Source organism: Alnus glutinosa, chromosome 8 (genome assembly GCF_958979055.1).
Source record: "Alnus glutinosa chromosome 8, dhAlnGlut1.1, whole genome shotgun sequence".
Lineage (NCBI taxonomy): Eukaryota > Viridiplantae > Streptophyta > Magnoliopsida > Fagales > Betulaceae > Alnus > Alnus glutinosa.
The window spans coordinates 3,818,671-3,832,271 of NC_084893.1; the positions used below are offsets into that span (position 1 = coordinate 3,818,671).

The 13,601-nt window shown below is 35.2% G+C and overlaps 2 protein-coding genes across 2 annotated transcripts; one reads left to right on the forward strand and one right to left on the reverse strand.

The window, feature by feature from the left end:
• Positions 1 to 514: 514 nt before the first annotated feature.
• On the reverse strand, positions 515 to 4,971 carry LOC133874719 (ent-kaurenoic acid oxidase 2-like). The gene is made up of 9 exons (XM_062312597.1): positions 4,689 to 4,971; positions 4,110 to 4,434; positions 2,712 to 2,861; positions 2,367 to 2,618; positions 2,190 to 2,273; positions 1,895 to 1,973; positions 1,001 to 1,107; positions 803 to 921; positions 515 to 695 (listed from the first exon to the last, which is right to left on the reverse strand). The coding sequence occupies exons 1-9, from the start codon at positions 4,931 to 4,933 to the stop codon at positions 605 to 607; spliced, it is 1,452 nt and encodes a 483-aa protein (XP_062168581.1). The 5' UTR covers positions 4,934 to 4,971; the 3' UTR covers positions 515 to 604.
• A 5,098-nt stretch (positions 4,972 to 10,069) lies between these two features.
• Positions 10,070 to 13,397, forward strand: LOC133875144 (protein NRT1/ PTR FAMILY 2.8). Its single transcript, XM_062313162.1, has 3 exons — positions 10,070 to 10,181; positions 10,261 to 10,478; positions 11,807 to 13,397. Exons 1-3 carry the CDS (start codon positions 10,070 to 10,072, stop codon positions 13,280 to 13,282), a joined length of 1,806 nt encoding a protein of 601 aa, XP_062169146.1. The 3' UTR covers positions 13,283 to 13,397.
• Positions 13,398 to 13,601: the final 204 nt, after the last annotated feature.

The following is a 13,601-nucleotide window of genomic DNA, read 5'->3' on the forward strand; positions in this document are numbered from 1 at the left end:
GTGTTCTTTTGGTGTCTATTTAAAACGACATAAATATAATAAAAAAAAATTACAAAATTGCATTCATGTCATTCAGAAAAACATAGATGTAATTTTTTTATTATATTTATGTCCTAACTTCTGGATGGACACTAAAAGAACAATAGAAGGAACTCTAGCATTTCTCTATTTCTCTAAGGGCAAATTTGTATTTCTCCCATATAAATATCCTGTGTGGTTTGTGAGAAAGACAAGATTTATGGAGTAAGGTTTAATTAAAGCTTTGATCGAGCATCTTTTATTAGTAAAATGTCTATAAACTTGTCTTCCATGTGTACATGCATAAGCTTTTTTGTTGTACCACGAAAATACATATTGCCTCTCTTGTATGTTTAATTTCTTTCGTTTTTTCTTCTGTATTTGGTTGCCATTCAAAATTAAATATACCAGATCGAAGAATATATAACGACCATATACTTCCCATGAGAATTAATGGAGTAGAAAGAAATGAAAATTGCAAACCCAAGCAGCCATGAGGCCATTAAGTACTATGAACTAATTAAGTAGCATTCTTTCGAGGTTCATTATTAATCAGCACAGTGAAATCACAACTAAAAAGGGTCTCCTAAAGTTTGGTGAATGCAACCTCAACCCCATCAGCTGGTGTTGGATGTGGAAGATAAACCGTCTCTACGTCTGGGTTGAGCAGTTCCCACCTGAGATCCCACCATGCAAATACATATTTAGCATTCTCTATAATGCATCAAAGTATATATATATATAAACACAAATGATGAATTAATAAACAGTTGCTTTTCCTTACTTGTAACCTACAGACAAATGATGAAGAAAAAGTGCAAGCTGTATCCTTGCTAGCATGTTTCCTGCACAGATTCTTGACCCTCCTCCAAAAACTTGGTATGTTCCGGGCCTTGCTGGTTCCTGAGATGGTAAAAGACACAGATTAGATAAATTTAAGAATTATTTGTTTTATCTAATCATCTTGGGCATGTGGGCTCACATTCCATCTGTCTGGGTTGAAGTACATTGGATCCTCAAAGTTTTCAGGATTTGTGTGGAGGTATCGAAACCATAAAATCACTTTCCAATCCTTTGGTATTTTGTAACCTGCATAAAATCGCATGTTAATTTGATCACCAATACTACCCAACAGAGCTTATAATTATGGCTTGTGGAGGCAGAACCAGAAATCAAGGTGTGGGGGTAAAACTGAAAAAACACTTTTTAAGGGGGTGAAAAACTATTTTAAAAGGGTTTATATTATAAAAAGTATAAAATTTAAAGACAACTTTAAAAATTTGGGGACTATGAACTCCCCAAGGGTGGGAGTATATAGTTCCACCCCCGATGGCTAGCTTAATTGGGATAGCCAAGTTCTATTTTTCTTTTCTTTTTGAGTGAAGCATATATATATAGGATCTTTCCATTTCAAATAAAATAAAGATCTAACTATTTCATGGTCGAGTAATGTTAGTACTAGTTACGTCTATTTATCGCACTCATTTTATACTGACTAATATAATGTGTTTTAAGCAGCTTTATTTTATTTTGTATTTTTTCAAATGCTTGATATGAGAAGCCACATCAATCGAAATGTGTGTGATGAGTAATATTACTCTTTCATAGTCTAGATTAGATTTTACAGATCTAATAGTGTATATATTGTCACGTTATATATTTAAAAAATTTAAATGAAGTGGCACCATATAGGCATATATATACCATTAAATGCAACAAAACAAAATTTTGACCATGAAATAATCACTCTCAATTTCAAGTGAAATGCGCCCAACTTACTCTCATTATTACAATATTCAAAACATTTCTTAAACTACATAAATCCTGCAAAAGATTTTTGGAAAAATCATAATTTATAAATTAGATCTATATATACCTTTATACTCAACTTCCTTGATGACCGACCGGAAAGCAAATGCTGCAATATTGGCCATTCTAATTGTTTCTTCCACCACCTATATGCAATATAGTAATTAGTCTTCCTTGAATTAGCAACCAAATTGACAAAAAAGAAAAAAAAGAAAGTTCCATCGATCACGTACAGCCTTTAAGAAACAATAGTAATTAATCTCTATTGTTTCATATATATATATATATATATATATATATATATATATATATATATAGAGAGAGAGAGAGAGAGAGAGAGAGAGAGAGAGAGAGAGAGAGACCTTGTTTGTGTATTTCATTTTCGAGACATCTTCGCTTGTGATGAAATCGCCATTCCTATTCTTGCTTATAGCCATGTTCTCCTCCTGCATGCAATTCATGATAAAGATAAGAAAGTGCTTTCTTTTTTTGTAAATATTACACAAGGAATAAGGATATTGGCCGGGTGGTCATTGTACCCGTAGCTTGTCAAGGACATTTGGGAATTTGGAAAGATAATAAACTGCCCACGTTGATGCAATGCTAGTGGATTCATATCCAGCAGCAACCAGGCTGACGATGTTGTCCAACACCTCCTTGTCCAGTAATTTGTTTCCTTCTTCATCTCTAATCTGCCTCAGTCCGTCCATTAGATCATGCGTTTCGTCTCCATTTTGTTTCTTCTTCTTCACTAATTCTACCAAAAAAATCTCCTCAAGCTTCTTCCTACACTGCATAATTACAAAATTATACTTTAGTTCACCATATATATATATATACCCCACATAATATGAAGATGATGTACATGAAAACTGTTATACAACCTGAAGAGCATGACGATAAGCAGTTCCAGGAAAGTTGATTGGATACGCCCTAAATCCATGCATCACCCCTCTAAACAAATTATCCATGTTGTCCAAAAGAGGCCCCGGTTCAAAGCTTACAAATAGCTTTCCTATGTTTTCGAACGTCAACTGTAAGCATGAGACATGGAGAATTGATTAAAACTAATTATATATATTACACAAATATGTATGAGAGAGAGAGAGAGAGAGAGAGAGAGAGAGAGAGAGAGAGAGAGAGAGAGAGAGATGTATAAAATACTTATATATTGCCCAGAAATAATTACACTTAGAATATTACGAAGGCTGTTTATTTCATGTTAATGCTGAAAAGATAATATTAACCAACTATTGTTTTTAGAAAGATTATATTTTCACGTCATATCAACAAGAAAAAAGAGAATGTATTTAGCCATTATATTTGTTGGTGTTTAAGTTTGCGTGTAAACCTAAAATATGAAGAATAAAATCGGAAGTAATAGAGAGAAAATAGGGACAAATGATTACAGGTGGTTTGGTATTAGATACCTACGTCTACCACATTGAATTAGCCCTAAATACTACATTGTGCTTTCATTAACTTTAATTGTTTACAATACAAATGTCCATATTTATATTGTAGTAAGTATAAGTATGATAATCAAATCCACGTGAGGTAATACAATCCCTATAAGGATTTGATTACAATCAACCCTTAAATAGCAAATATTTTGATATTGACCTAATATGAAATATATGAAAATATATTCTATATTACATTTTTCATATATTATAATAGTTTTTTTGTTTTACATAAAAATGGTGCGTTTAGAACTGCGATTTCATTAACAAGAAGTGCGATTTTAAAGCAAATTGTAGAAAATAAATCATTTAGAAATTGTGTTTTTAAATAATTGCAATTTGAAAATGCAAAAAATTTGCCTTTTAAAATCACAGGTAATGAGGTACTTTTTTAAAACCGAAGAATTTTAAAGAGCTAACCTGCAATTTTGTCAAATTTTTAACTACGTTTTTAAAAATTAATTTTTTAAATCGCACTTTTTAAAATCACAAACCTAAACAGACCAAAAGTGCGATCCAATCATCCAGATTTTTTTTTTTCTCCCTAATTAAGGTCAACCAGGGGTTTGAATAGCTAGTTTTGAATTGGTTCTCCATTATTTATTCTACATGAATTTGTTCTATTAAAGTAATTAACAACAAATATTACTAATTGTTAATGGTTAATCAAGTTGATATATATATATATCGATCCTAACATACACGCACATACATATATTATACCATATATAATATCTGTTTTAGGTTAGCTTACGTAACATTTAATAATTTACTGAACCTAAAGGCCAGGGGTGAATAGGTCCGGTTGACTAATATTACCTTCTTGATTTCATCGCGTGCTTTGATTTTGCCCCTCTGCGCCCACGATTGGAGCGCGGCTACCATGCGTGGCTGGACATGAAGAGCGATGCGCCGAAGAGAATCGGGGTGGTTAATGGAGTTCATTATGTAACTTCTAAGCCTGGCATGGGACTTTCCATGTACTGCTACTATAGAAGTAGAGCCCACGAGATCGTCCCGGGGCCATGCCAGCATAAATTTATCATCTGCTTGGAGTATAAACTTGTTGATTGATGGGAAGCATGCTATGATGGCTGGTGTTCTGAAGAGGTGGGTTCTGTACATTCCTACTCCATCACCATACCTGCTCATATATAGAGTTGCAACACAAAGAATGTTACTAGTTCAAAACGAGGTTGACATTTGAAACCACGTCGATCGAATATATGTAGCTTTTTCCCTAACGAACTTTGAGGCCATGCATGCATATATATATGTTACTGCGTATAATATTAATATATATTACGTACGTACGTACGTACGTACTCGAATATCCCTACTTCAACATGCAAGCGTAACTAATTGAGCATATTGTAATTAAAGGGAAATTGGTCTTACTTGCGTCGCTTGGAGTTGATGAATTCATCCGGACGGCGAAGAATTTTGAAGTACCAGAGGAAGCTGAGCATTTCTCCGAGCAACGGGAAGCCCATATGCCCCGGCGGGAGCTTCGTCCCTGTAGCCGAGCACCGAGCTTTGAGAGGAGCAACATACCAAAACTCATTCCACCACCAAAGCAGCCACCCCAGCAGTGGCAAACCTCCCATAAACAAACCCCACCACAACCCTACTGTGATTTCCATCCCGAAATGCTAATTATAATTAGCCCTACTTGTGCGTCTTAGTGTAATCGATCTCTATATACATATATATATATATATATATATATATATATTAAATAAAATAGAGTAGTTATAAGTACTTGAAGTTAATTGATTCCTGGAAGATTATTCGTCCGACCCATAGTTTGCTCATCGACAAAGCTTCAATTCTCATGACCCCATTGAATTGAATAAGAGAGAGTTGTCATGTCCGATTGCTGTACGCTTATGTCTTATATATCGATATATGTTCGATACCACCAACTGGTCTTTACACAAAATTATACTTAAACGATAAAATCGACCTCTTTTGGTCATTAATTAATTTCCACTTTGAGTAACATGATGTGAACAAGTGGTGATCTTATATATATATATATACAAAATTATACTTAACCATAAGTTACTTGAGCTAGCCCTTTTGGTCATGATTGCTTTCCTCTTTGAGTAACATGATCATGTCGTATTTGCTTACAAGTGGAAGATATAGACGGTCTATGAGTTAACCAGGCAGCATTAAAATATATATTATATATGTATGTTACGGTTGGAGGTTTCCATTATATATTAATTGGACCGAGCTTCCTAGCTGGACCCTACCGCACTACCAAAAAAGAAGTAAATTCTGGATTGTTTTAAACGGTCCAGAAATGCAGAAAAATCGTCTGAAATCAATTTTAGACGATTTTTTCTAGACGGTTTAAAAAGGTCTAGGAAAATGCGTCGCTAATTAAGGTTCGGGTCAAATCGTCCGCAATTCCAGACGGTTTGGAAATCGTCTAGAACTGGTTCTGGACGGTTTTGCCCAAAACAGTCTAGAATTTGTGTTCTTTCTTTTTTCTTTTTTTAATTTTTTAAATTATAATTATAATTATTATTCTTATTTTTATGTCCGGTGGAGCTTTGTCTACCAGCGTAAATCAGCTCCGATTCTACCGGAAATCCATCGGAGAGATGGGCTTCTTCGGTCACTACCGGTCTCCTTCAGGTTCCACCGAAAATCAACGGTAGATCCGGTCACCGGGATTCAAAAAATCATTCACAAATCAAACCTAAGAATCACAATCCAAACCTAAAACAGAGGAAAAACCCTTCACAAATCAAACAATTCTTTACAATCAAAACCCATGAATCACAATCCAAACCCAATACAAACATAAAATGTAAATCTAACCTAAGAATTTCACTTACCAAAAAAAAAAAAAAAATCAAACATCCATCCAGTGGTTTGGAAGAAAGTGGTGCCGGAGGGGGGGAGAGAAAGAGAGAGGAAGAGAGAACCGGCCGGAAATCCACGTATTCCGGCCGGGTTTGTCTCTGTATCCGGACAGAGATCCAGCTGGGCGTGGGTTTCGGCCGAATATCTGACCTTCCGCTTCAGATCCGACCTCAGCAACGTCACTGACTCCGGCCGTGTTCAGATCCCATCGTCCCATGCATTCCCATCGCCCATCTCAGTCGCTGGCTGGAGAGAGAAGAAGAAGAACGAGAGGGAGAGGGAGAGATGAGGTCGGACGACTCGAGAGAGATATTTTTTTTTTTATGAAGGGATCTGGTTCTTTCTTTAAAAAAAAAAAAAAAAAAAAAAAAAGTTCAAACATAAGGATTTGATTAAATTTAGAGACAGTTTTAGGAAAACCATCTAGAAATTAATAAAAGAAAAAAAAATTTCAGACGGTTTTTTTTAAATCGTCCATAAATTTAGAGACGGTTTTGGGAAAACCGTCTGGAAAAAATAAAAGAAAAACAATTCAGACGGTTTTTTTTAAACAGTCTATAAATTTAGAGACAGTTTTAGGAAAAATGTCTAGAAAAAAAAAAATCATACGTTTTTTTTTTTTTTTCCAAACCGTCTAAAAATTTACAGACGGTTTAATTAAAACCGTCGTAATTTTTGATTTTACGGACGGTTTTCAAAAAACCGTCAGTAAATTTTATTTTTCTAAACGGTTTTTAAAACCGTCTAGAAAAAAACCGTCAATAAATGGGAGTAACAATAATGCAGGGGCGGGAATTGGATTTTTGCCCGCCATCGGTAAGTTATAACCACCAACTTTTTCTCATTGAGTAACAATTTCTTAATTAACCACCACCTCCAAGTCAGTGGCGCCTGGCGGTGACTGGCGGAAAGCGGAACTAAATGAACTAGGCTAAAGTGGTGTTAATTAATTCACATTTCTTCGGGCCCGGTTTCAACTTTTTTTAATTGGGTCAATCTTTTTTATGGACGTTAAATTTTTGCCTATTAGCCGAGCTTAATTTAAGTATTTCTTTGTCCCAATTGACCGGTGTGAACGTTTTTAATTTTTGAGAAATTTTGTTCTTGAGCCAAAAGGCTTTAGAATAATCTGATAATCATTAATCAAACACTACAGAAATCACCGAAGACAAAAATTACATAAGAATTATAAAAAATACTAGAAAAAAAAATGATAAAAATTTATCTTTTATCCATCTCATTTTAAAAATGATATGTTCGATGTGATTATCAAGCGGCCGGTCTTATACAAAAGGAAAATGATACAAATTTATCTTTTATCTATCTCATTTTGAAATTTACATTAAATTTGTACGATCCATACATATGTATTGAGTCTCTCATAAATTTAATGGTAAATTTAAAATTTGATTGTATAGAAATTATTAAAAAATAGATGTCTAAAATGTTCCTATACAAAATTATATTGGTGTTTAATTTAGTCATTAATTTCCTCTTTGAGACTGTTCTCCGAAATCTCCACCCATTATACATGTATTAGAATCTTCTCCGGTTCAAATTAATTGGAAAGTATCCAATTTTTTTTTAGTGTAGGCCGGTTCAGATATTTTGTGTGTTACGTACGGTTAGAGATTTCCATTATTGGCGGTCCAACGGAGCTTCCTAATTGACCCAACCTGACGGAAGTGTCCACTTTGGAGCCCCCAATAAGCCCGAATAAAAACAAAATTCGCCATTAATTAGTTGCGGATATATACCAAATAGCTCCTTCTCGGAGTCCACTATGTCCTTGGTATTTTATCTCTCTCTCTCTCTCTAACCTAATATATTAAATCCAACGAAAATGTGTCTTGAGGGTAGTGCACTTGTTGTACACTGTGAGTACATAGATCATTCCGCTAAATCCAAATTTGTCTTTAAAATATGTATTTTTAAAATGCTTGAAAAAATTCGTGATCTAAAAATAGATGACACATGCTTTGTTAATCCTATTAAAAATGCATATAAGAATCATTCTGTTCAAAAACTAAATTGAAGGAATCTTCTGTTAGATAAAAATTATAGAAAGTAAAAAATCAAAATGCTTCTAAGGTGCGTTACAACGTCGCTTTCTTTAAGAAATTATTTTCCCCCACAAAAAAATATTATGCAAATGATTACAACAAATATTTCTCCAAGATACAGTAAAGCTTAGAAATCATTTGTTGTTTTCCTTAGATTTTCTATTCTAGCAAGAGAGAGATACTCAAAATTTGTATAATGTGTTAAATAGTAGTTATCAATGATTATTTAATAATAATACACGATACGTCTACAACTTTTGTACAACCCCCAACAATTTAAAAAAAAATAAAAAAATAAAAAAAATAAATCATTGGATATGTAGGACCTGCATATAGGAAAACAAATACAATGGTCAGTTTTAAAAAAAGTTGTACAAGAGTTGTAAACATATCATATCTCTTAATAATAACAATTAGATTGTAATAATTTAATCACAACCGTTATATCAAAGTTGAATTGACCTTCCAATTTACTTTAGTGATGATCCAATAAATTCAACCACTGGATCTACCTAAAAAACATCTTATAGTCTAGGTCAATTAAACTACCAAATTGAATGATCTTGACCGTCCAAAATTGAATGATCATGATTAGATCACTTGAGCTCCGATGCTAAATGGCAAGTGCCTAGTGTGCGATCAAGGCACCACAAAAGCACCATACAGCCCACCGCCACACACACGTACACATGCGTGTGCATCCGATGCTTTGCACTGTACTAAAGTGTATACATAAGTATTACTTTAAAGCAAATGCTTAACGTGTGTTGGACCTTATAAATTAAATGTCAACTACACTTTTTTTTTTTTTTCTCATGTGGGACTATCTTCATTCAATACTATTTAAAATTAACGTCCTTTCATTTAAAACATTCTCAAAACACAAAATAAATATATATACATATACACATTAATTTTGAAATGCTTTAACATTTTCTACGACGCACCCAATTTAATAGATTACATTAATTAACACTATAAAGTAATGTTAATTAGAAATTAAACTTTCATTACACCCCTATCTCACCTTACTAACTTGGTAAAGTTAATAAGCTCTAAAGCTGATCCAAGAGCGGATTAAAACTGTTACACTTTGCTCAGAAGATATGTTTTCTCACATATTAAGAATAGCTCTTGAATTCTACTCGTGCAATTAAAAAATATATACATAGAGAAGAGACTATTCCCGGCCCATTGTCTAGCCTACTGCTACCTTTTCTATTAAAGACTTTTACATAATTTCCAGTTGGCCAACTAAACCGGAAAAGATTTTCTCTTTTCCACCCTTTTTGGATTGAGAAAAATAAAGTGAGAGAAGAAAAGAAAAGTGGGAAGTTTTTCCCATTTAATTAAGGTTTGGAGTAGGGAGAGGGAGGGAGAGTTCAAAATATATATGCTACGTAAAATTAGGATCCAATTCTTAACAAACTGCTAAGATCGTAGTTGAATTGGAATCCTTCTAGGTATACATGCTTCTGCAAATCTCGCAAGATCCTAACTAACCTCTAAAATGTGGGTTAAGACCAAGTAATGACTCCCATGATGCATGCTAAACTATTTGCCACCTTGCATGCATGTTGACCATTCAAATCACACGCATACAACCCCAGTCCAAAATCTCTACCAAACCAATCACAGCCATCTGATGTAAACTGTGATCGATCGAGATCCTGTAATATTTTATGCTTGAGTTATTCTAGTCTTTGCATGCAACCATTTCTGAGCGAGTTGGCTTGGTCAGCCATTAATCATTAATATGTGGAGCTCTATAAATTGACAAAAATATGATTCATATATGAATGCCATACTCAGAGCAATTGAGATCAAGAAAGAGAAATGGAAAACGCGATCCATCAGTCTTCACTAGAGCAAGACACTCCGCCCACTCCTCCTGCTCCTGGTTCCACAAGAAAAGCAGGAGGATGGAAAGCTATCAAATACATCATTGGTAACTTACAATTCACAAGCATGTTCTATATTTTTCTTGGATTTTGTGTTTTTTTATTATGTTTTCTTTTCTAATTAAGGGAATGAATCGTTCGAGAAGTTGGCATCAATGAGCTTGATATCCAATATGACAGTGTACCTGAATTCAAACTACAACCTCAGTGGTATATTTGTTGTTAATGTGGTCACAATATGGAATGGTTCCTCCAACATTGCATCATTAGCAGGAGCTTTCATTTCTGATGCTTATCTGGGCAGGTTCCGAACCCTCCTCTTTGGCTCCATAGCGTCTCTCCTGGTAAAATGATCGCCTCCTACGTTTTAATAGGAATGGGTTTAATTTAGAATCTTACAATTTTATTTACTAGGATATGCATCAATCTTTTTCTGTATGTAGAGTGTCAACAGAACCTGTGACAAGAATTTCCTATTTTTTTCCCCTGCATTTTCTCGTGTACCAAACAACATTTTATTGTAGATATATTGATCATTCAATATATATTCCATGTGAAATAACTGCATGTTTCCTTTCGTTCTTTCCCATCCTTATAAATTTCCTTTTGATATGTACTATGAATGGATCTTTGATCCCAACCATACAGCCTCCATTCTAGCTAGTTGCACAGGTACCGTAGTGAGAAATCATATGTTTAAGGATTAAGAACTTATAATTCTGAAATGCATTAAGGTGATTCTAAGACACCTAGTTATAGAAAGTTATGGAAATCCAACAAATAACCAAGATTTGGAGTATGAACATTATATGGTTGCATTTTTATGTTAGATCAGAAATAGGAAACAGGAAATGAAGTGTTCATAAGGTGTACGTGTTAGTACTGTATCCCTTTCCTTAAAAAATATTGACCCCACAAATTTGGTTAATTAATATGCAAAAAGTTACAATAAATATTTCTCTAAGATACAATGGAGCCTAGAAAACTTTTGTAGTTTGGTTGCGTTTTACACAAAACGAAACAAAACCTGAACACTCTCATATTTTTTATTCTAACAAGAAAAAGATACTCGAATTTTAGAGAGATTGAAGAAGATAGAATTTTCTGCATCTAAAACTAGTCCGCAATGCACTCTTTATAGTATTAAAACAATAGTTTTAATGTATGTTGACTAGGAGACATGTAATTTCGTAGTTAACAGTAATTAATTGCTATTTTAACAGTGATTAAAATATGACCACCATATATTAACAGACACTTAATTTTAATCGTTAGATTAAAATATAATTAACGGTTTTAAGTAATTGTTAGTAACGATCACTTAATATCAACCGTTAGATCAAACTTAATTTGATCTTATAATTGACTTTACTAGCAGTTTAGTAAATCTAACAGTTGGATCTACGTTAGAAGCATCTTACGATCTAGATCAAACTACCGGATCCATGATATTGATCATCCTAAAATAAATGGTCATGATCTGATCGCCACTAACGCTCTACAACTGATCACTACAACATACATGCGCACATTCGGAGCGTACACACAAGTACATACACTAAGCATTAGTTGGTTTAAAATAATAGTTTGGTATGTGTTGAGCCTTTGAATTGCTCCTTGTTTTCATATGATCAGACTCTTTTACATATGAAAATTCTTTTACATTTTATAGGGTATTGGGACCATGACCCTAACTGCAGCTATACATCAGTTAAGACCCCCCACTTGCACAAATGGGGAATCCGACTGCCGACATCCTCAAAGTTGGCAGCTAGCCTTCCTCTTCATGGCTCTTGGATTGCTATCAATAGGTGCAGGCGGCATTAGGCCCTGCAACATAGCCTTTGGAGCTGATCAATTTGACACCAGAACAGAGGAGGGAAGAAGACAATTGGAAAGCTTCTTCAATTGGTGGTACTTCTCCTTTACCATTGCTCTCATTATAGCCCTCAGTGCTGTCGTCTACATTCAGACTAATGTCAGCTGGGTTTTAGGCTTTGCTGTTCCCACTGCATGCCTTGGTGTTTCTATAGCTATATTCTTGCTCGGCTGCCATACTTATGTTTACAAAGATCCCCAAGGCAGCATCTTCTCTGACATGGCCAAGGTAATTACAGCTGCCTGTCGGAAGCATCGGTTAAGAACAGTCGTAGGATCATTTTATGATCCTCCTGTGACAGGATTAGACGAACCAACAACAAAGCTTGCTCATACTGATAGGTTCAGGTTCCTCGACAAGGCTGCTATAATTGCGGAGCCAAGTGAAATAGACAACTATGGCATGCCCAACAATGGATGGAAACTCTGTAGCTTGCAGCAAGTGGAACAACTGAAATGCTTAGTAGCAATTGCGCCTGTTTGGGTGTCGGGAATTGGATGTTTTATAACCATGGACCAACAGAACACTTTTGGTGTCCTTCAATTAATGCAAATGAACAGATCCATCGGATCCCATTTCAAGATCCCACCAGGGTGGATGAATCTCACGTCCATGATTGCCCTCTCCACATGGATAATCATTTACGAGCAAATTTACATCCCTCAGGTGCGGAAAATTACAAAAAAGGACAAACGATTGACGATGCGGCAAAGAATAAGCACCGGCATTTTTATGTCAATTCTCTGCATGTTGGTCGCCGGGGTTGTCGAGAAGAAGCGCCGTGACTCGGCTACAAAACATGGGTTATTTACTTCACCCATAAGTTTTGCGTTTCTCTTGCCACAGTTTTTCTTATCAGGTATGACGGAAGCTTTTGCCGCAGTTTCCATAATGGAATTTTTTACCACGCAAATGCCGGAGAGCATGAGGACTATTGCCGGAGCAGTCTTCTTTCTCAGCTTATCCGTTGCGAGCTACATAGGCTCCCTTCTTGTCAATGTCATCCATTCTGCAACAGGCAAATCCCCATGGTTGGGTGGTCACGATCTGAACAAGAATAGGCTTGACTACTACTATTACGTCGTCGCTGCCCTGGCAACTCTGAATTTTATTTACTTCAATCTCTTCGCTTGCCACTATATCTCAAGCAGAGGTACCGTTGGTAGTGGGACATCTCCCGAGAGCTCGACAGATTACCACCCGAGAAATCGGTCTGAAAGTGAACGAGAGAATGAAAGAAGAGACTTGGAGATGGATCGCAGTAACTAATCAGCAACTTTGCACTGTACAGTACGTTGAATTCTTAGAGTGATTTGAACATTTTCTTTGTGTATCTTTATCATATTCTTCATGTTCTAGACATCATGCTCGCTGCCGGCCTGTAGAGCAGTTTAATTATTAAATGGTGTAATATTTATATTGAGCTTCAACAACTTGAACTGCCAAGAGGCTCTTATTATCGAGGGGCTCGTCTTGACATCGGAATTGTTAACAAACGGGCTTATTCAAGAACAATTTTACCATTGGACAAAGAGCCTTACTGTCCGAACCAAACAATAAGTTCTAATGAGTAAACTACTTTAAGCAT